This window comes from Monomorium pharaonis, unplaced genomic scaffold (genome assembly GCF_013373865.1).
Source record: "Monomorium pharaonis isolate MP-MQ-018 unplaced genomic scaffold, ASM1337386v2 scaffold_569, whole genome shotgun sequence".
Classification (NCBI taxonomy): Eukaryota; Metazoa; Arthropoda; class Insecta; order Hymenoptera; family Formicidae; genus Monomorium; species Monomorium pharaonis.
The window spans coordinates 22,799-47,003 of NW_023415878.1; the positions used below are offsets into that span (position 1 = coordinate 22,799).

The following is a 24,205-nucleotide window of genomic DNA, read 5'->3' on the forward strand; positions in this document are numbered from 1 at the left end:
CAAGTTGTAGACAACTTCAACCTTAGTTTAACTCAATCTTTAAATCTTTTTCTAATTCGATCTTAAAAAAAAAAAAAAAAATCTAGGAAATAAATTAAACAGTGATTCGATCGCGCGGTGGAATCGGAATGTTCGCGCGCGGGGCTGCGAGGTGCTGCCGCCTGACGGACGGTCGGCGAGTCGCGCGCGCCTCCGTCACTACGTGACAGCGGGCTCCGATGCGGGAGGAGTGGGGGAGCGGCGCGAGGAAGAAAATGGCCGACGAGGCTACGGTAAAAGGGCAGGGACGTCGTGCGAGGTGCGCGTTGCGCGACGCGAGATCGTCAGTTTCGCGATAGACCGCACGAAAAAGGGCCGTCGAGCCTCCGTCGGGGGAAGGCCTGCCGCCGCCGTAGCTCGCGGTCGTCGCGCGCGTCCTGTCGTGGAGTCTCCCGGCCGACCGCGACCGTAACCAGGACTCGGTCCCCCGTCGCCGTCGTCGCCGTCGTCGCCGTCATCGTCGGCGCCGCCGCCGCTGTCGCCGTCGCCGCGCTGGTGCAGTCGTCGCCTGCCGCGCGGCGGCCCACCAATCGTTCGGGCGCTCCGATTCGCCGTTGGGGAAAAAAAAAATAACGCGTTCGCGGGCCGAGTTTAGCCGACGGAAGGGCTCGCCACCAGAGAGAGAGGTAAACACGGCACCCCGCGTTCACTGGCGCGCCTCTCTTCGCCGCCCGTCGTTCTTCCCGTTCTTTCCCGTTCCGTTTTCAGTTTCTCCCGCGTGTGAAGCGTGCGTGCGTGCGTGCGTGCGTGCGTACGTGCGTGTGTGTTGTCGGCCGCGTCGCCGTGCCGCGCCGCGCCGCGCCGCGCGATCGCCGCCGTCACCGTCAAGATTCCCTCCGCGTGCGACGATTGAGATCGATCAGCAGGTTGGTGAGTACTTCTCTCTCCTTGTCTCTCTCTTTCTCTCTCTCTCCCTCTCTCTCTCGCGCGCGCGCGCTCTCTCTCTCATTCTCTTTCTCTCTCTGTCTCGCACATTTGTCAGGGCCACTTGTGGCCGTCCGCTTTTTAAAGGGCGTGCTGCCGTCACCGCCGCAGCCGCAGCCGCCGCGCCGCTTCGCGTTTCGCGTTTTCTCCTCCTCGACCTCGCTTCTCTCGTGCACCTCCTCGAGCAAGCGCTCGCTTTGTCCGCCGTGCCGTGTCGCGTATACACGTTCGCACCTAGTGTGTATACACGGGCCACGGAGCGCACGCTCCCAGAAAAGCTGCCCCGGAGTAGAGCAGGACGCGCCGCCCCGTGCGATCGCCGCGGGTTGATTATTTATCAGGAGGCCGCTCTCTCTCTCTTTCTCTCTCTCTCTCTCTTTCTCTTTCTCTCTCTCTCTCTCGCTCTCTCTCGCTCTCTTTCTCTGCCTGTCGCGGGACGGCCGCCGCCGCCGAATCGCGGGACGGGCCGCGCGGTGTCCGTGTGCCCGTGTGTGCGTGCGTGTGATTTAAAGGGATCGATTTGTCAACAAGTCGATGAGGGAGGAGAGCGGGCGCGCGCGCGCGCGCCTCCGATGCGCGCGGCGGATTCTCGCTCCGCTTGTGAAGTATCATTACACGCGATTTCCGATGCGCGCTCGGTACGTACGCTCTGATTCGCGTGCGCTCGTCGTTTTATTGTGTAACGTTGTATAAATTCATTGTTTCATTACACGTTGATAAAAGTGGCGCGCGCGCGCTCGCCGCGGATCGCACCCCCCCCCCCCCCGCCTCTTATCTGTCTCCCCTCACCCTCTCGCTCGCACGTTCGTTTTTCCGCGAGAAAAACATTTTCTATCGCGATTTAAAGTCCCGTGCTTAAAAAAAAAGCAAGGTGCGATAAATTGTGCGTAGCGACGATCGCGAACGTCGATATTCTTATATCGTTAGATGTGTGTAGTGTAAATTAGTTCCGGGCGACAGGCGAAGGTTTAAGCTTTAAGCCGCGAGGAATTGACCAATCACAGTTGATTTTTTTATAGGGATACTCAATTGTGATTGTGATGAATCAATTTCTTACGGTTTAAGGCTTAAATCTGAATAATTGTAGATCGGGATTGAGAGTCGCGCGCTTACTTTTTGATGCCGTTTTATGTGCTGTTTGGAATTGCTTACAGATAAATCCAGATTGCGAGTTGTATCGCGATTATTAAAAATCTACGATGGCAGTTAGGTAGTCGTGAAAACTGACGTTTGGACATTAGCGAACTTCGAAGCGCATTTACATTTATTTTGAAGATGTAAAGATACAATCATAATGAAGCCACAGAAGAAGGCTGTTGTTGCCAAAAAGGCAACTAAAATGCCAACAGTCGCCAAGAAACGTCGCACATTTACAGAGAAGATCATGCCGGAAGTAAAGAAGGAGAAGAAATCAAAGAAAAAACGATAAGCCGGAAGATTTAAAGCGAAAGATAGATAATGACAAGAAGAAATTAGAGAAGGTAGAGGAGAGGAAAAAATTGGATGACAAAAGAAGCTGGAGGAGAAGAAAAAGGAACGATTTGATAAATTGGACGAAAAGAAGAAACAATTGAACAAGGATAATGAAAAGAATCTGACAAAATTGACGAGAGGAAGACGGAGAAAAGAGACGACAAGGCAAATAATGAGGAAATGAGCCAAGAGAATACGGATAAGAAGAAATTGCAGAAATGCGAGGAGAAGACGAAATTGGAGAAACTATCGGCGGATAACAAAAAGAAAATTGAGAAATCTGAGGAAAAGAAGAAGAATGTGAAATTGGACGATAATATAAGTACGGAGGACAATGCGAAATCTTTAAATACATCGGAGGATAAGGACGCGCCTGAAAATAAGATTGATACCATTCCTCCTAAGAAAAGATGTAAGGATGAGAAGAAGAAAGATGTCAAGGTAATTAAATCTGATATGAAATCAATATCGAAGAACTCTGTCGTGAAGGATAAAAAATCTGAACGGAAGAAAATTCCTGAGAAGGATGTGGCGAGTAACAAGATTTCTTCTCCTAGAACGAAGAAGGAGTCTAAAGCAAAACAAAATCAGAAGAAGGGCATTACGAGAAAAACAGTTCTAACAAAAAAGCCTCATTTATCGGTAGTTAAAAGGCTGGTGGACAAGAAGATCAAGTTAGTTAATCCGGTGAAAGATGAAGAAATGAGCGAAGACGAGGACGCGGTTAAGAAAGCGACGAAGAAGAAGAGCAGTAACTTCGCTAAGAATAAGACTTTGCAGGAGAAGAAACCAAAGCTGGCTAAACACATGAAAGCCAAATTGCCTCAGAAACATTCGAAGATCGGTGCTGTTCTGAAAAGGGAAGATAAGTTGAAAACTATAACGGAAAAGATTATGGCCAAGAAGAAAATTGAATTGAAGGAGTTTGACCAAGTTTCGACCGAACATAAAAAGATCGCGAACAAAGACGAGGCCTGTCTGGGGCCAGAAGTAAGTAACATTAAGAGCGAGATTGAAGAAGACAGGGATTACGACAAGTGCAAAGAGGAGAGTTTTCAACCGAAATTGCAGGATAATAAGAAAGCTATCAAAAGTGGTAACAAAATTAGCGGCAAAGCAGCCCCGAAGAAGGCCGGGAAAACAATAAGGGTACAAACGGAGAGCAATAATCAAACGTCAGTTTTATCTGAGGATGCGTCGACCGAAGAATCGAACAGACAGTCCAAAATTTTCGAAGATTGCTTAAAGTCTACCGCAAATTCCAAGCAGGAACAAATCGGCGCTGAGAATACGATTGAATTGAATCTGAAGGTTGAGGCAATGAATGGTGAGAGTGCCAGTGGCGTTACATCTCAATCTGACTCTGAGGGCGATTCCGACGACGAGTGTAGGAAGGGTAAGCAAAAGGATACGAGGAACAAAGAGAGGGCTAACTCACCATCGGACGAACGTGCGCGACGAATGCGACTTTTTGGCTTTTGGAGTGGACCAAAACGACACAGGGTCGCATCATTGAATGCCTTGGCTAAAGTTCACTGCCTCTACGAAAATGAGACCGGCGGAGTCTACCTTGGTGGTTTTTGCAAACCGAAACCCGAGAAGGAGAAAGAAAAGGAGAAGCCGAAGAAAATGAAGGAGGAAAAGGAGGACCAGCCACGTAAGGAGAAGGAGAAGAGAGTTGACTGCAAAACGGAGGAGAACGTTTTGAAAAGAAAGCTGAGAAATGTGCCGGGACTACGTGGCAAGCATTGGGATATGCTGGAGAGTTCGTCGTCTTCGTCCTCCTCCGACGAGGACTGTGAGAAGGAAAAGAACGCTGAACCAAACAAGAAGAAAATGATCAAGAGGAGAAAGAGAAACGAGGAAGTAATGGACTTGAAGGACATGGTTGTTTGCAAGAGGATGGCCAGTCTTAATGCCACTGCCATTTGGCTGCTTCCTACTCCGACGAGAAAAATCGTTGCGGTAGCAGCAGCGAATCCTCCTCCAGTGAATCGGAAGTAGAGATAATTAAAAGACGTAGACAAAATGATTCAGACGTAGATAAGAAGAAGTTAAGACAGAGCTCCGATCCAGAGGAGGTTATTAAGCCATCCAAGAAAGTTGTCATCGTTAACCAGGACACCGACGTCACTATTACTGGTAATTAATCACATGTGGATTAAGCGTGAAAACTTTAACGATCTTCTTACTACGATAACAAATTCTTTTTAAGGTGTATACGTCAATCAAACCCGGTCTACCCATCACGAAGGTTTTTGCAGTATTGCCGGTATGCAGTACAGAATCAGTTCTACCAGTCACACTCAAACTGCAGCTACCGCGGTAGCTACTGAACTTCACGATCAGGTTTGTGTTTAATTCCAACCTTTTACTTTTCGCATGTCATACAAACATTCATTTTATATGAGCGACGCATCCAAAATAGTAGTTATAACTTATTGAGTATTTTATAATAAAAATTTAATTAAATTAAATTAATTAAATATTGATAATGGATAATAAGTGAATAATATGCTAAAAGGAAATTTTTATATATAAAAATTATTATATTAGTAACGGAAAAATATATTGAAAAACACCTTTAATGAATCTTTGTAACATATCATGATATTTAAAAAACTTGAAGATATTTTCAAATTAAACATTTCTAACTCAGTAACAATTAATTGTATTTTTGTTGTTTGTTTGTTTGTTCGTCATAACGTAATTCCTATAAATCTGAATCATTATAAAATTGTCATTACAATTTGTGTATTTGGTTTATATAAAATTTTTTATTTTTTATTTATTAATCTCTACTCCCGTTCTTATCAAGATACAAATTCAGTTTTTTAAATATCATTATTTTTCCTCTAATTATTTAATCGAATGCAAATATATATTTTCGATTATACATTCCTTTTTATCAGCAAAAACCCGAACAGCCTTGCAAGTCTTACACACCACTCGGTGCATTGTCTTCTATGCAGCCACCAGGTAGCCAGGGTAATCATCCTAACATGTCACCACGCAGGCATTCAGCATTCTCAGCCCCTCATCAACACGGTGAGTCAAATGCAACTGCATGTCTCTACGCTTTATTTACTAGCTTCATCAAACACAGCCGTAATTATCGAAAGCTACATCGAACTTTACATTCCTCTCTCTGTTTATTATTCGACGTGATTTAAATTAAGTTTCCACGGGCCGCATTTCATGTGAATTTACACCGCTCGTTATATTAATTTACTCACCTCTCTCATGATATTCATGATGCAAACTAAACGAAGAATTACGTGTACATTGGATAAACGCAGCCGGGACGCCGTACAGCGTAAATTGAAATCTCCCGTAAATTATTATAAACTATGCTCGCGCGGGATTTTTTTTAATCGACCGAAACGCTGCAAAAATTGCCCTCATCTTTTTTTTCCAAAGCCACGTACGCCACTGCATCGTTTATGCGTGCGCGTGTTATTACACAGCTCGGCGATTTCCTCTTTCAACCCGTGGCGAGCGGTTGGCTTTTGTCTTTGTTCTATTGACGCTTTCTCACCGTCCTCTCACCCTTTATCCCGCTTGCGATTCATCGCGAGACATACACATTGCACGCAAGCCGAGATGCCGCATAGCCCCCGATGACAGCGTGCGAATACACGTGTTGTATTATGCGTATGGAAAGCTACGCGTACAGTTTGCGCCATTTACTGCGCGATTCAGAATCGAAAAGACGTCGCTCGGCTATGTGTTTATTACGCGTATTGTTCTATTTATCCTAACAACTTGCGTAATAACTCTCTTCTTAATTTTATTCACCAATTATTTGCAGATGAACGAAAGATACATAATCATTCTTTTTTTTTATTTAGTATTTTATTATGCTAAGTATTTAGTATTTTTTTATGCTAAGTATTTATCACATTAAGGTCTTGACTCGACAGCCATGATATAAAGAAAATTAATTTGCTTGGCTGAAGTAAATTGTACTGTTATTGAAATACAGGGATAGAATAATTGCAAAACGAATGTAATATATTTCGCTTATTCTATTTAATTAGATATATTCTGTTTTAGATTGAATCAATCATTAAATTGATAAATTTTTTAATTGTGCGAATTTTTCGTTGTATGAAAAATTTCGGGAGCGAAATTCATATATATTTTACATAATTCTTTTTTCAAAAGCCATATTGTCTTTTTCTGTACTTATCTAATTATCGCACAAACAACGTAAAGTTCTATTTAGTGTTGTAGAACTTTTAGATAATGTTAAGAATCGTTAAGCTTGCTTCGAGCAGAAGCATTGATTTTATTGGAGGATAGTATAACATTCTCCAAAAATTGTGTCTTACTTTCTGAGACAAGGGACATACCAAAATTAGAAAACTTCTTCCTAAAATAAGACTGTCAAGATTTAAGAAAATGCACTTTCTCTGACAGTCTAAAGATTAATTCAAGAGGGGCTTGGATTTACGTGTAAACTCAATGCGTTAGAGCCAACAGTCTCACGTTATAAGAGGTTTTCACGCGATATTAAGAAAAACCTTTTTAAACATTTAATGGAGAGAAAAGCATCTTTAGTCATGGTGCAGTTTAAGACTGCAACAAGTTTAATCCTTAATCGAGCGAGAAGCTTACTCCAGAATCCCGAGATATTTACTTCTTATTCTTAAAGTAATATTGAATAATATCTAACAATAAAAGAAGAAGAAATATATGCGTGCATGTGTGTGTTTTAAAGTTAAAAGTACAGAGTAATAAAATTGACTTGTTCCATCCAGCATTTGCATGAATGTTACGCGGAAAGATGTTCAAATAGCTGTGGAACGCGTTGCGCTCTTGTTTGTCCGATGACGAAAATAGACTACTTGGATAAGAATTAAATCAACCACCCCGTGTTAATTTGCACAAACATTACGGACGTTACGGACTCCCGAAACGGAGTGGAAACGAGCTTCGTCGTTTGTTTCTCTCAAATCGGCACGTGATTCTCTTAAGGTTTCGTTCGGTACAAGAACAAATTACACGCGCGTCTCCACAAACACGCGCCAACGCGAACGATGTTGCACATCCGCCTGCACAATTATCCCGCGCTGGTTTCCGAGAGCAAGGTCAGTGCGTGCTAGAATCTTACTGGCGTAACGTCGTGTGCCAATTCCGAAGTACCTTTTATAAATCGTACGAAATTACGACGTAAACGAAAAATGTATGGTGCTTCGTAGCGCCGTTTTTTCACACATGTATATTTTTTTCTAATTGGCAATTTTGAATCGGAGGGTTTCTATACATGCTGATTAATGCACGAGTCTTAAGAAGACAGTCCTAATTATGGACCAAGTCACCGGTTAAATTTGCAAAATTAAGTATTTTACAGGTATACATGTATTGATAAAATTGCATAATTTTAAAAAATTCTTTAGTTTTTTTTTGGTAATTATTGTAATGTAAAATTTCTTTTAATTGTTGCTGAAAAAAGCGGAAAGTAATCATTAATAACCTCTTTAATAAGCTCTGTAAATACCTCTTTAATATTTTTTTGAAATTACGATATTCTTAATAGACTATATTTAATATACTATATTTATATAATAACATACATTAAAAACGTACATTAACATGCGTCAAAATTTAATTACGCTTCTATAATTGGAATTTATATACATAAACTTTTTAATAATTTTTAAAAATTTACAATTATTTTATTAAATATACAGTAAATTCTTTTTAAAGTTAATATTTATATTAATATTTATACATTGACATTAACAATCTTTTAAACTGTTTGTTCGTTAAATTTACACGAATTAATGAAAATTATTTTAACCTTAAATAATCCCCAATTGGAACTATCATATTAATTTTTTGTATAGTTGTATACCATCTATATAAAATTGCTTTGAGATACGTGACTTTTTAGCAGAAGTTTGCAAAAGTTTGAATGATTTCGATAAACTTAACTCAAACGATGTCTAAGAATATGATTGAAGAATTACCCAGGAAGAAGAGAAATAACGATTGAAAGTAAGTACGGGGAAAGTTCAAAAGGGAAAAAACAGAACACGCAATGAATACAGGTTTTCAAATCCGTCTTAATACGCACGCGTTCCAGACTTTACGGAGTTCTTCTCAATCTTTTTATAATAATGTAAGAAGTTGAAATTTTGAGAATAAGTTAATGATTAATATGGAGGCATTTTCTTCTGAATATTTCCAAATTTTTTAACCGCGCGCGCGCGCGCGTGTGTGTGTGGTGTGTATGGAAGAAAAATTTAATTGCAAACAAAATATATAAATTTTGAAAAATTATATAAGGGAAATTAAAGATGTTTTAATTCTACAATATCAGCTAAAAGTTTTTTAAAAGCTGCAAACGTTTTAGATTTATTTTTTTTTTCTAACCAACACAAACAATTTTGATCGTGAATATCTGAATTTTGAATCTGAAGCTGTAAAGAAAAATCTTGTAATTTATGACTGCTTATGTAGCGAAAATAACTATTACAATTTTCGATAAATAACTTTTAACCGAGTAAGTTGATCCACACAAATAAACTTTTACTTGAATATTTATTAGACTTTTATTAGTATACGGACAAAATTGTATTTAATTTGTAATGCTACTTTCTCAAATTTGCAGCTAAGTACTACAAAACGTAATTTTGCATAAGAATTAAGAGTAAGCACAAAATGAAATAACTTTTAAACCAATAAGAAAATGTGTTCAAATTTTACGGAAATATTTAAACGTAATAATGGAACAATCTGTAAAAATTGAAAATTTTTAATAATACTTGAAATATGGTAGATACACTCTTAAAACATTTTAAAATTAAAAGAAAATAAAGTTTTAGTATCATTTTCGTGTAGGTATATGAAATGTCTATAAATATTACTCAATTATCTTTAACCCTTTGCGTGATGGTGTAGGTCTCTCTAGTTTGTAATTATTTTAACAATTTTTTAACCTTTTAAAGTCGGTTTTTTGCTTTATGATAGTTCATGATACCTTAAGATATGTTTAAAAAATATATATTACCACAAATTTCTATTCATTTACTTGCTACAATAAACAAATATCCCAAATTTGTTGCTTTTTTAAAAGAAACTCATTTTCTCTCAGAGGAGAGTGCCAATTTCTACAAAACTCTACATCTGGGAGTTTACATCCGATTACGAAAAGTTTTAAAATTCTAAATGGTGGATCTAATATGGCGAGCATAAAATTAACAATTGAACTAATTTCCGTGAAACTTAGTATCTAGGAATTTCGTCATATTGGATCCACTATTTTAAATTTTGAAAATCTGACAATGGATTCGTAATCAGCACTCAGGAAAACCCCTAGATACTAAACTTTACAGGATTTGGTTTAATTTCTAGTTTTACGTTCGCTATATTTTAAATTTTGAAAATCTGTTATTAGATTCGTAATCAACGACCCCTGAATACAGAGTTTTATCGAAATTAATAAGTAAGAATAATTCGTGGCTTAAAGGGTTAAACATAACGTCACACTAACGGAAACCGTGCTATCGTAAAAGGACGCGTAATTCAAATTCATTCATTATTTATTAGAGGATGGGCAATGGCTGAAATTTTGCACGTTAAAAGCCAACACGTGGCGGCTACTCTCTCAACCTTTTGAACTCGGAGAAACCTTCTTCATGTAAAAATTTAAGGTATGCCATTTGCCGAGTTGCAAGAAACGGTAGATAAGACTCGGTAGACAGCCCCGCAATCGAGCCCGAAATTCGCGGAGAGCGCGAGAGTTTAATACTCCCCTTCTTATGTAAACCGTGTGCGCCGTCGTTGCTTTCCGACTACGCGGTGCTCCAGCGTACATACCATGTCGGAGTCGGAGATCGCGCGCGTGAGAGCGGTTGCCGCCGCCGCCGCCGCCGCGCGCCGGCAGCGACGGCGGCGGCGGCGGCTGCTACAGTGACGGCGATGGTGGGATTGGAGGGGAGCGGGCGGCAGTGGTGGGCAGTGGTGGGGGAAGGGAGCGGTGATGGTAGTGGTGCGGCGCGTATATACGCTCCGCGCGGCGCACACCTGACCAGTACTCGAGTGGTAGTCGAGGGAGAAGAACGTGTTCTTTTCGACCCGGCCTCTCGTCGCGTTATTCGGTCGCGCACGCCGCGCCGCCGGCGAAACGTCGTCACCGTCGTCGTAGTCGTCGCTGTTGCCGCCGCCGCCGTCGCCGCTGCCTCCCTCTCGCACGGTGTGCGGTGCGAAGTACTGGTCGCCAGGGTTGGAGTGCGCGAGTGCTACAGTGCTCGTCGGCTTCGACGACAGTGTCCCCGTACTTGTGGTGTCGTGCGCGTGTCGTACCGTGTGGTAGCCGCCGGGGATACGAACGTAATACGAAATGGAGCCACGGCGCGAAAAGTAGGTATAGAGAGAGAGAAAGAGAGAGAGAGGAGGAAAGAGAGAGAGCTCTTCTCCGGATTGTCCGGAGCAAGCCGCGGCGCCGCACCGGAGAGTGAATCCACCCGGCTGAATTTTCTCCTCGCGCGTCTCGGCTCACGGAATATAACGCCGTGAAGTATGCCCCCCTTCGTTCGACCCGCGGATAATCTCTCGCGGGACTGTCAGTCGATTTCTCGAGTGACTCCGTACCGCCGGGAGACGCGAGGTAACGCGTAGTCGACGAGAGACGTCACTTCCCCTCCCGGTGATTTTTTTCACGGTTTGAAGGTTAGGCACAAAGACGTATCGGATGTCGCGCGGAAAACATGGCGTCGAGGCGAATTCTGCGCCGCTGAAAATTCGACGCCACGCGCCACGAATTGATATTAGGAGTGTTTTACATGAACGAGGGGCAGAGCAATGAACGAGACAAACCGAGAGAAGGTGAGAGAGAGAGAGTGTGTGTGTGTGTGTGTTCGTCGAAGCCGGGACGAACGGTTGACGCGGATTGTCGGTGCAATTTGGCTTCAAGCCGCGGTTTCGAGATTCGACAAGTGACACGTGCGGCGCGCTCGACGTTTATGCCATCATCCCCCTTCGTGATCGACACGACCGCGTCGCGTCGCGTAGCGTCGTTGTCACCTTTCGATTTGGCGGTTCGTTGACGAAGCGACGAACGAGCAGGCATTGACGGCCGTTTTCGTCTCGCGGTCCGTTTGATTGATGTAGATTAACCGCGGATGACCCTCCCCACCCCACACGCGGACGGTTTCCCTTGCCGAAATGAGCATTTCGCGAGTGCGAGACGGGGGGGAGGGGGGAAATTCGAACGCTTATGAGACACGTCTGTGCGACGAACGATTCCAACGGTTCGCGGGTAATTTCCACAAACGAAGCGTGACGGCTGGAGCTGTTTAATTGTTCGGCCGCAAGCGGATGGTAAACACGTGGCTGTTGAGTTTTAGTCAATTTTAGAGTCTCTTTTTTTTCGTCGAAAATCACCTTTCCTCGATAAATTCACAGCCAGATATTTTTAAAATTGTAATTAAGGCTAAACATTCTGGTAAAATTCGGTTTGAAAGTTCGACTCGAGTAGCAAAGGCAGTACATTTCGTCATTATTTATACCGTTTTTTTTTTATTGGCTCGCGATTTCAGGAGTACAATTTGCGCGCTCGTGTTTTTCCGCCAATAAAATCAATTCGAAACTTCACCGGAGCGATAACATTTACGTGTTTACTGTCCGTCGGTTTTAACAGTCTTTATGTAATACACAAAAGCCGATGATTAATTTAAAATGTTGCAACAGCCTCGATCATTTACATAGCGATTGAACATATTTCGTTACATTATCGGCGATAATCGGTCGTACACAGTCAATGTACGATTTAACACATAAATGCGCACCGTGGAGATTTAGAATTTAGAGAAAGAACGAAAGGATTCTCACATATTGTTCTTGCATTTTCGCATTGCGATTTATCCTTCATTTATCTTTTTTATACGCGCGAGAGACATTCAAACTTGCCCATAAATAGAATCTAGGCTAAGGTTTACTCGGGAGGCATTTTTTGATTGCTCAGTTCGTGAAATTCTTCGTTCCGATTGGTCGAATTAAAATGCACTTCGAAGCGTTCGTAGCGTCGAGTGACCGCGCACCAAGAAAGAGAGGAGATATTGAACAGCAGCGACGCGTTACGTTATTTAAACGCGTAATTGAATGTGATTTATCGCGATTCTTTCGAGGATTGATTTCAGTATGAACGACACGCGAACGCGCGCTCGCGCAACTTTGTTTCCATTACGTTCGTCGGATCGTAAATTCATTCTACAATTCTCGCGTACACTGTGCCGTATTACGGTACACTCGCTGCTACATCCTCTTTCCGAGCGCGTTTCCGTCGTCGTTATTTATTGTTATTCGTCCTCTCGCCCGCGAAAACTCGCGTAACGCTAGATAGAAGAAGAAGAAGAAGAAAAAAAGAAGGAACAGCAATAAAACAAGGTCGCAACGCGCGCACGTCGCAACCTTCTCCGGCGTCCGTCCATATAATCCGTCTTCTTCCTTCTTCTCTTCCTCCGGAATTATTTTGGATCATCCCCTTTACACTCCGTTTACTATCCCGGAGCGGATCAGAGATATTTCGCGACATGATGAAACGCCGGGAACTGTGTCTCGCCTATAGAGTGTAGGAAGTGCGAAAGCGTCGTACGAGACGCCGTATTTTCGGATAAAACGCCTCGGCGAGGGGGGAGACAAAGGAATCTTAACGTTAACTTTGTGAAACGCATTAATATCCGGCGATGCGTAAAATCGTATATACGCGATAAGCGGTTGTAACGCGTTTTTCCAAATGGAAAAACTTCTTCGATAAATCTGCTTACGCAATTTAATTTTAAAATTGCGCAAGAGCGAATGAAATTTTGCGAGATTCTTCTTCGTGTTTATACCGCTTGTTAATTTAGCGCACGTTATTCGAGAATTACCCGCGACGCGATATATCGTTTGCGCGTTATTAAATAAAATATTTCCATAATATAATGAAATTACCGTCTCTTTTCGCTGCAATTACGAGAGCGGGTGGGTGTGTGTGTGTGTGTGTGTGTGTGTGTGCTCGCGAACAATGTGCGCGCAAAATTGCGGATACGAAAGTATTAGTTCTACACCATTAATACCACGAGAGATAACCATCGCGTGTTCGAGATTCATCGAATTAGGTATTCGCTCCCACCACTTACACGGGTTACGCTTATGCTTCGCTTATGTTACGTGCATATCAATGACACGAGATGCGCGATCTATTTACATAGGTCGTCGCATATCCGAAATCCTTACGTCGCTCCGAAAATGAGGGGAACGAGATGACACAGCCGCGAACACGTTATCCGTAATCGCCGACAGGTAGTCGTAATTACGTTGCATTAGATTGGGAGCGAATCGCGACAACACACCGCGGAGTTTCGGGACTGGCTTAAACTCCGCTATCGCGCCGGAATATCGAGTGCGACGCGGGGCGTCGCGACGCACGCCGCATCGGCGCCACTAGACACGCTTAGGTGCGGTTATCAGGCGGACGGACGGACGGACGGACATGAGCACGCGAGTTGGTTTTTTAGTCGAATTTGAAAATAGACTCGTGACACACCACACACACATACACGTAACGCGCGCGCGCGCGCGAATGAGATCTGGCCTCTCGCCAGCTTCCACACGGCGTTATAGTCGAGCGGAAGCCGGCAATTTCCACGGCCGTGACTGATGCACCGCCGAATACGCGGAAGAGATAATAAGGTTCGCGCAGGATCTTCCGCGAATCACGTGTCTCGTGAGAAGCACGAGAGAGATCCGCTCGCTCGCCCGCGTCGATTTCGCGTGAGTTGCTCCCGATACATCGTTACTTCTTCTCTCGTCGATGAAAATTCAACGGAGCGGCAGCAGAGTTGCGATATCAAGAACATGAAATTGTAGAGATGTCAGTCAGACTCCGAATGCGATTGCGATTGAATGGCTATTGAATCGAGTCAATCGAGAATAAAGGCTAAAATCTAGAGGAAAATTGTAATTTTTTTTCTTATAAACAGTTAGTGTGCTGATGTGGGCTATCACTGTCATCATCGTTATCGTCCATCTACTACCTATGATTGTCTGAAGACTGGATTGTAGTCTTTATACTCGCATGTTCAATCGTTATTCGAATTCATGGATATTGCTCGGATACCCGATTATCCTAGATATTACACAGATATTCGATATTACATCAGGATTACCGTTTTTGCTTATTTACTAGGAAATAACTGGGAATTTACGTTCAAAAATGCTTTGCTTTAATTAAATCCCTCGGTTCACGATGTTTCCTTATTAAGTACAGAATTAATCTGCCTAATAGTTAAGTTACTGCCGTATGGTTTACTGAAAAAATAAATTAATAGAGAAAGATCAGTACTGGCATCACCTTCTTATTTCTTGAAAACTGAGAACGTTGCACTGTATGTTAGTAAAAATGGGATTTGCTGATTAAAGAAATAAAAACCTAGTTTTTACTTAAGACTTTTTTCTATAAAATCTAAAACGAATCTAATTCAACGTTTATATAGTCGCGCTACATGTTGCGTCTTGCGAAACAATTACAGATACTTGTATAATTGATAAAAAATGTTTTACATTAAAGTGAAAGGCTTCTAGAAGAATCCTCATGCACATTAACTTGTAAATATTTTCTATCAATGACTCATGCTAAAGGAAAAGAAATGATAATACTGCCAGTTTTGACCCAATTTCTTGGATCTTTGTCTTTGGTTACGGTGCACATCAATTATTACAAAATATGGAAGAGTATTATAAAAAAATTGCTATACCATGTGCTAGAAGGCACTTTCTAGTGTGCTTACATTTATCTTTTCAAAGTTTTATTTTTAGATTTTGTTTAAGAAATACTATATCCAAAAACAAAGTGATGTGCCAATATATATCGACGAGTTACAGTGTACAGTGTAGTCACACAAATTCTCATTGTTAGCATTTCGCATATGTTTGATCGAATTGTTTGAAAACAGTATGGATACTATCAGAAAACTGGGACAACTTGAGAATTTTCAAAAGATTTAATTTTTACCCTTGAAAATCATGGATTCTCGTTGCATTGGTTGCGTTGTGTGTTTAACCATCTTCGAATTCTGCACTTTAATTAACTAAATTATAGATACGTTGTTATATGCTATATATACCATTAGTTTATATACTATTCTTTTAGTATTTTCTTCAATTTAATATTTAAATCTTAAGTAGCTTTTCTGTGTTTACATGATTAATGAATATTGAAATGTGCAATAAAGTAATTTTCTTTAACTGTACAAAATTCTCTAATCTTACCTAGAATTTTTATCAAAATTTCTGGAAAATCCTGGAATTTTCAATGGAAAATTCATTTACAGAATTTGAGTGTCCATCCTGTAAAACAAGAAAAAAACTCGATATCTACGTAGGATCGTCAGATCGTGCGGTATTTTGTCTCTGATGTGCAATCAGTTTGAATAAACGTTAATCGACACAGTTTCGTACGACGTTCCGAGTTCAATGCTCCAATACGCGTGCGACTCGCGCTAATCCCGATATACCATTGTGACGATTCCGTTCCGGTGACGTAAGTACCGTGGTTCCATCCGTTACTACAAATCCGGCACCGTGCTTTTAAGCCCTCGATAGAAGCCGCGCGTGAGTTTCGGCTCGTGTATCGGTCGCGAGATCACACGAATCCTCTTTTGTCGCGGCGAAACGGCCTTGAAGTGCGCTTCAGGTAAACCCGGCGGAGTTTGAAATTTTACGTTTGACCTGCCGGTTAAGATAAAACTAAACGTACAACTTCCCCGATGGTGAGGAGGGAAGGAAGGGGGAAGGGGGGGAGAGTAGAGAAACGTGGAAAACGACCGGTATGAAATATCGATTAGGTCACCCCGGAGTTCGCGATATCGGTTGTGGGTCAGCACTTTAAAACCCGGTAATGACATCACATCGTGTAGCGAAAACACACAGGCCGTCTGCTGTTAGCAGAAATGAGGTGCCGAATAACCGAGAGGAGTTCTCTCTCTCTCTCTCTCTCTCTCAGGACTTTCGGAGAAACACGCGTTCCTCTAAGCTCCAGTATTTATAGTGCCTGCTATTTTCGAAGCGATAAAATAAGACGTATGGGGCATATTAATGAACGCGCGAGGAAAGTGCCCGTTTATGGAATCTAATCTCTTAGGAACCTGGTTATTCGCGCCGTGTTATTCTTACGGGGTGCCGTTCAGAGACATTCCCAAGAACGGATTGAAAGATAGCGGCCTTAACGTTTAGCGAGTGAGCTCCTTATTTACATTTGAAAAATAGGTCACTCGCGCGCGGTCGCGGGGCGAGGAGGTTAATCAATGAGGGATAAACAAAGGGATAAATGAATCGGGGAGTTTGACGGCGGTTTGGCCTCGTCGGGGGGGGGGGGGATTCGGTGATAAAACGTTCCCTGATTGAGGAACCCGCCTGGCTCGCTCGTCGTCGGTTATACGCGCGCGGGGATATCAAGGGTAATGGAGCCGCGGATCGTCGTTCGCCGCCGCTCGAAGCGATTCGTTCAAGTCGATGGAAGTCGAACGCCGGCCACGTTTAATGCCGCGTTTACGATCGAATAGGACGCGGAATCGTGTGCTCCGGTTTCCTCGCGCCGGTTGGAAGCGGCCGCGTCGCCTCCGAAAGGTTTTTCAATCATAACTTTTATTTACGTGAACGGGTTTATCGCTCGGCTTTTATTACCATGTGCGTGTCTCTCCACCGGTCCGCTCTGCGACGTGTGTTTACCTTGTTCGCCGGATTACTCACGTAATATCGCGGAACGTATTCGGAAAGCGTGTAATAAATTTTTCATACTGACGTCACTGCAAATAAGGTAGCGAGGTACAATATGGATTTGCAAATTTCGTTTTTATATTTCTAAAAGGCGCGCGTTAACAGAACACGGCTTAAATGTCGTCACCGCTGGGAAGCGCGAAAACGGCGGTGTCGTCACTTCGAAGTAATCGCTACAATTAGTAATATACTTTCGCACTAACGACTCCGTTAACGTGACGCCTCTATTTTTTATTATAATGGCGGCTCGCGGAGCATGTATACCGGAGCGCCGTTACGGCGGAAGTTGAAGAATAATTTATGGCTATCGCACACGAGCGGGGATGACGTTAGACAGTGCTTTTTGTCGCTCGGTTTTGGCACACGCGAGAGATATTTGCGCCGGTATTGTTACATGCATCGTTATCGCGTTCTCCAAATTTTTGTCTCGCGAATTTTATTTGCGCACTCAAATGCGACTGATTGAGATTAAGAATTCTAGATAATCAGAGAGACCATTTATTGGACATGCTCTGATTGGCTATCAATCACAGCGCTATGTTGTTCGTTTTTTTTACTTATACTAATAATTATAAGAAATGTGATACATTTAAGTGTGCAGTTTTAAATTATGTGTGATCTAGTCTAACGTTTTTGGAAGTTACAACGAGTATGATTCTTTTTTTTTTTGTGGAAAATAAAGCACTGTGGTGTAAAGCGTTTATATTGCCGAAAAACCATTTTTTAAATGTATTTTCTCTTTATAATAGTACTTTACTGGAAACATAATGTCGACATATCGATTGTGAAACGAGGACCTCTCTGATAATCTAGGATCTCTCTATTTGAAATATGTTGGTCGCTGAATTTATTATTTGGCGACGCTTTAAAGTACGTTGCAAATAAGTGCGAAAGGTGATGAGACCTCGTCGTCTCTTTTTTATCTCGCACGTCCCGCGCGCGACACGTGGCGTCATACGAAAACTCGTGACTTCCTTATCGCAAATATTTTAGCGAGCCGCGAATAAGAGAGACGAATAAGGTTCGGATAAATATTTACGCGGTTCGAACCGAACGCCGTGGCTTCATACTCTTACGTGTTCCGCAAAACCAAATCCGTTCGCCGTCGTCGACAATCTGGAGATCGAATCGAATTGAAATACGCAGAAATCTTTCGTTATGATTTTTAACCGCTATTTTGTTTTTCTCTTTTTAATTGAGAGTGTACCAATGTGATAAACACCCTGAAATACATAAATTGCGAATAGTTAAGAACTAATTTGATTTTCTTTTTGTTAGGCATAGGATATATATAGAGATTTATTTTTTCAAGTGCTAGCGAATTTTCGCGACACAAAATCTGTTTATTCAACTCTCTTATTAGAGTTCAGATAAATGTCTTTGTTTGCTTATGCGCCCTTTTATAAAATGGGAAATCCAATATTTGTAGCGTGTGTTATACATTAATAAAAGCCGTATGAGATAAAGTCACGAGCACGTTAAGTATATTAATTGCAATTATGTACACTTAACATTTCAGAGAAATAATGTTTTTACGCTCTCTTTAGTCTGCGAAGTGTAAAATAATTCAAGGAAAAAAATTTACATTGAACGTGAAAATGTTTGAAGATAATGCACCTTGATTCGTCATATCGAGTTCATTTTCAATGGAATAAAGATTGAACGGTTAAATGTTTATTGATCGAACGAGAGATATTTCTGCGTAATTTATTATACGAGATCCATGAGGTCTGTTATTATTGAGCTCGGTGAGAATATCTCTGGAAATTGAGGATAAAGTATGATAGAAATTATCGTGTATACTTGACCGTTCCCAATTGAAGTTGTATTTATCATCGTGTTTGTAAAAAATAAGCGTTTTACGTCTCTTTTTAATACAAGCGAATTAATGGAATTTATTAAGAGAACTAAAAAAAGAAGTGGCGATTATTAGTAGCTGGATAAATCGTTTTGCATCCACACGTGAATGCCGTGATTAAAATTACTGTCCACCAAAATACTCGAGATATATTTCGAACTTTTTAATTTTACACAATATCAATAACAAAAGAGTAAAGTGTAAGTTTTTATCGACGGTAATTCCGTTTTAATTTTACCGTGGCGACAAAGCGCCGCGTTCTATGCTATTTTATTATCGATCTCAAAATAGATGCTGCAGTCAATAAACAAGGGACAACTTGAAATATTCGATGGGTTTTCGCTTAAATATTGAAGAAGGGCGGCTGTCGATAAATTCAATCTGACTGGTGGCATCCATTAGTGTCATAAACGAATCGATAATTAATAATGAAATTTACGACGTCTCGGCGGAATGAATAAATGATTGCTTTTCGTTGCAACATCGGCGCGCGGTTTTGATTGCCCGTGTATCCCCGAGTATTAATTAAAAAAAGCGTACCGCACACAACGTACCTACCAATTAAAAAAAAACACAATCGTACCGTACCTCATCTTCTGGACCCGGAGTTCCCGGCTGGGGCATTCAAAATTGAATCTCATGAACACGTTCCGCGTGCAAGTGGAAATTATCGTAACTGATATTTAAGTGACCCCCGCGCGCGCGCACCCGATACGTAATCCGAACTTCGTTATACCCGCGCTTCGCGCTTAGCGCGCACAAGCGGGGTATTACGCACATGGAATTAATTTATACCGCGGGGAATTTAAGTACGAGGGGAATTTCCCTCGCGGCGGAAACGACGTACCTGAAACAATGTTTTGGCGGCGGCGCCGCCGCCCCGCCGTTTCAAACACTGAAACATCCGAGTTCCGCAGCTGCTCCACCATCACGTGCGAGAGAAATCACGCGATTGCTCGTAACGCGAGTTCCCACGGAAGAATTGCCATAAACGAGTCGAGAGTATCGAGTTCGCGGTTTCGGATTCCGTACGAACACAGACACTTCTCGCGTCCTTTACTTTTCGTTGTATCTATTCGGTTTTTTTTTTTTTTAAACCAATTTCGATATAATAATCGGACGATCTGACGTGGCGATAAGCGTGATAAAATTTCACGGACGTTTAAGAAACCGTACATGCGTTGCAAAACGAATGGACGAGGCTGATTATCCATGAGTAATCGGGAACGGGAATTTGTCACGGTCGAGATTGTTTTTTTTTATTTTGCGCTTTGTTTTCTTCCGACGAGGGAAAGGTAGGCGATACGACGAATACATTTCGTATACATGCAACTCGCGCGCGCGAGGAGAGATCGAGAAGAATATATAATTACACGATACATGGAGCATCCCGGGTGTCCATTACGAGCGCGATTTATCTGAATGTGAATGCGAATTAGGGAAAACACATGCGCTTATCGTTTGCGCTGATACAAGGCGAGACTCCTCGCGGCAGGCCTCGATGCTTGCGCGAGATAATATATCACGGGCATAATTAAAAATTGTTAATTCTAACGTCCGATGCCTAGTAGATCGTGGGCGGAAGAGGGTCAAAATCCATTCTGTCCTGTGATAACCATAATTTATAGGCGTAATACATCTCGTCGAGACACCGGTGGTTTTCCGTATTCCCGGTAATTTATGGTAAATTTGTCTCGCGTTCGCGAGAGAGATTGAGCCCGTCGCTTTCTCTCTCTCTCTCTCTCCTCTCTCTCTCTCTCTCTCTCTCTTCTCTCTCTCTCTCTCTCTCTCTCCTCTCTCTCTCTTATTCCCCCTCCCTCTCTCTCATCATTTCTGCTGATTTGTTTTTCTCCATCGCGCGCAATTAAGTGGCGTTCGTTCCTCCGTCTCGCCGCGCGCAATCTCTCACCTACTTCTCTCGTACGACTCTCGTTCGTTCTTCATCAGCAAGATCTGATGATCTCGGGATCGCGCACATTAACGCACGCGACATGTTGGGCAGGGATACTCGATTGAGGATCATCGACTGGATGACACCGTATCGCCAACGCTTCGAGGAGTCCAGAGGAGCGGCAGCTGTGATTAACGTTTCATGCCGATATTAGGAGCTTCTATATATACATGTTGAATATATATATATATCGTTGATATCTATATAGATATATATGTATACATACACACACATGTTCCATATATTTTTGGATTGCCTGTTGAAGCAAGAGCGCAACCTGATCCTAGCGGGTGAGTACGCATTAAATGATGTAAAAAGTTTTACGATGGGGAGGCTTCTCGCATAAATTTTTTGATATTATATATTCAAATTATTGCATATGAAGTAATATCAAGTGACATTTACAAGTAGCAAAATAAATTAATCGTAAACGTGATAATGCCGATTTCAAAGTAGGAATCATTTATAGATATTTTAATTAGATATCATTTTATCAATGTCTGCAGTTTATATAACGACGTTTAAAAAAGGTAGTTATTTCTGAAATCTATTACTGATAACTTATTATTGAAATCGTGAGATATCTATTATAAGCTTGGCTTATAATATCTTTCACTGAGATATCACTCTGAATATTCTTTTATTAATACACAATAATTCTATATATGTAAAAGAATGATGAACATAATTAAGTGTAGAGAAGATATATATATTTACATTTTTTATATATACACGAATCCAAGCACCATCATCGCATAATGGTCTGTCGTAAAAGTGCGACAGTAAAAAAAAACGAAACTAATAATTTTATAGTCACTTATCATCGTCCATACAACTTTTTTCAATCTCGAAATAATCAATCTTTCCCGATCATTTGCGAATTACGTGTCGCCCTGCAGAATAGCGGCGATGACGTTTAATTTTCACGAGGTGCTCGCATATTGTGCGCGAAATGACGCAGTTTCAACGACGATCATTTTTGCGGGTAGTATATAAATGATTCTATTATGTGTCGTCCTATTTTGCCGGTGAGTTTATCGATCCATTCAGCCGTGTGTGATACTATCATAAGCAAAGTGCACCTACCTACGATGCTACGATTCAAAATCTATAATATTGCTCTCTTTTTTTCTATTAAGATATTTTTTATATTTTAATGTGCGGATTTGATTTAAAAATAAAAGTTTATATTTTTTATAGATTATATTTTTTATTCTACCCATTAGGTATTTTACAAATCGGTAAATTGATTTTAAAAAAATATTTTTTACTTACTTAATTTTTTCTAAAAAATCAACCTGTTACATAAAGCAAAAAGCAAAAGAAAAGTTATTTGCAATTTTACAACGAAAAAATGGTTGCTAAAAGTTTTTGCTGTTTTATTAAAGCAATTTTATTAAAGCAAACTTAATTTTTTCGATATTTATAACAATACTGTCAATCGACTTATAGATTCAAATACAAAGAAATTTCTAAAATACATTAATCTCGCGAGATTAGCTAGGTTATCGTAATTTAGGTCTAATAAAGATATCAAGCACGCGATCGCATAGTGAATAATTACGACACATCGTATATAGTCGCGACTGCACGTGGCTGGCGCGCAAGTTCGAGTCGATTGTATTATAAATAATTGGTGATCGTGTTGGGGAAGACTTTTTAACGTCGTCATCATTCAGGGTCATTCAAATAACATATTACTTTATATACAATATGTTACTACTGCGTGCGAAATGTAATTAATGGGCGAATTAAATATAAAAACTAGACGGATTGCCTGCGTAGCAGTTAGAACATTGTCCAAAATTGTCAGAGAAACAGAATGATGAAACAGCTCATAAATATTTAAGTACAGAAAAATGTATATGATAGCTTCTTGAATTCTGAGAAATCTTTTCTCATCGGTTTAAGAAAAAGTTATTTATTTTAGCACCTTCCTTGTTTCAAAGTAAGACACATTTAAGAAGTTGCAATATCCCAAAGAAAAAACGAGTTCTTATCTTCAAACATTAAGTTAAAACGTAAAGAAACCGTGACGTGGAACTTATAAGAGAATTAATTTCTCCAGTTAAGATCGCAATTTTTTATAGATTTACGTAATTTTTATTTGTTTTTTTAAAATTATTTTTATTATATGTATTGCAAATATTATTGCTTTATATTACATCAGATATATTTTTTTACTCGAAATGAAATTACCCTGATAAAATGTTACGCATTTTTTTGAGCACTTACTAAACAGTTATTTCTGCCTAGAATAACTGAGAAACAAAACTAATCTTAGAATCAAGATTAGTTTTGTCTGCAATTGTTGCGCACAAAGGATGTACAAAGTCTGAACAAAAACAGACAATAAATGGACTATTTCGTTATTAATAGTAAGCTTGAAAATCGTCTATTAATACTAGACAATAATGGGCAGATGTCTATATGTATTTTTATTTGAAAAACTATTTCCCATTGAATAAAACTTGATTGTTGCAACAAATGAAAATACAAACATACTAGTCAGTAACTTAATAGGTGTTAAATAAAATTGCATATATTTCTACCAGGTAGTATTAAAGAAGTTACAAAGTTACCTATAGTGGATTAATTTTCGAAATGACAATGGAAAACAAACTTACATTCATAGTATGATGTCACGTTCCTGCTAACTAAGGAAATGCAAAAGTACGTGGAATTTCATTATTTCGCTGTGTCCTGAATAAATTCACAAGAATGCAACGCGATATACATTTTATGTCGATATTTTATACACGTTCTGTTAAATGCGGTACTTTCGTTTGAATAATTACACGTGTAAACTTTGTATCTGGATATAAAAGCCGTCGAGACGACATCCATTTCGCGAGTCCGAAAGATTGAAAATGGTGATTCACGTTAATTAAATAATAACAGACGTCGTAAAACTGGAGACTAGTTTGAATTACAAATCCACAAAATGTGGAGAGCCACGACACCTAATCCTGCATAACTTTATTCGCGATATTAATTGGTTATTATAGCCCCCACAAAAAACCAGAACAAAGTAAAAAGAAGAATTACATTTAACGGAGACATTTAAAAAGCATAGATTTGCTCAGCGTTTAACTTAAAAACGCGTAAAAACCCGAGCAGCTATAATGCTGAAGATATAATAGAAAATGACGTTTAAAACGTGCCTAAATTTTTTTTTTATGAGAGCTTCTTTT

General features: G+C 40.8%; 2 protein-coding genes across 4 annotated transcripts; both read left to right on the forward strand.

Moving 5' to 3' along the window:
* The first annotated feature begins 183 nt into the window (after positions 1 to 183).
* Positions 184 to 7,131, forward strand: LOC105831627 (general transcriptional corepressor trfA). Its single transcript, XM_028188951.2, is given in 8 exon segments — positions 184 to 909; positions 2,118 to 2,386; positions 2,388 to 2,469; positions 2,472 to 2,555; positions 2,558 to 4,360; positions 4,363 to 4,578; positions 4,652 to 4,785; positions 5,349 to 7,131. Coding segments are annotated over 7 exon segments (2,709 nt in total). The 5' UTR covers positions 184 to 909; positions 2,118 to 2,257; the 3' UTR covers positions 5,610 to 7,131.
* Positions 7,132 to 10,240: 3,109 nt separating this feature from the next.
* Positions 10,241 to 21,427, forward strand: LOC118648655. Of its 3 annotated transcripts, none has more exons than XM_036295004.1 (2): positions 10,241 to 10,806; positions 20,930 to 21,427. In XM_036295004.1, the coding sequence occupies exons 1-2, from the start codon at positions 10,366 to 10,368 to the stop codon at positions 21,074 to 21,076; spliced, it is 588 nt and encodes a 195-aa protein (XP_036150897.1). In that variant the 5' UTR covers positions 10,241 to 10,365; the 3' UTR covers positions 21,077 to 21,427. The 3 variants fall into 3 exon arrangements, with proteins under 3 accessions (XP_036150897.1, XP_036150899.1, XP_036150898.1); XM_036295006.1 differs by having other exon boundaries at positions 21,008 to 21,427; XM_036295005.1 differs by having other exon boundaries at positions 10,242 to 10,806; positions 21,063 to 21,427.
* The last annotated feature ends 2,778 nt before the right edge of the window (positions 21,428 to 24,205 follow it).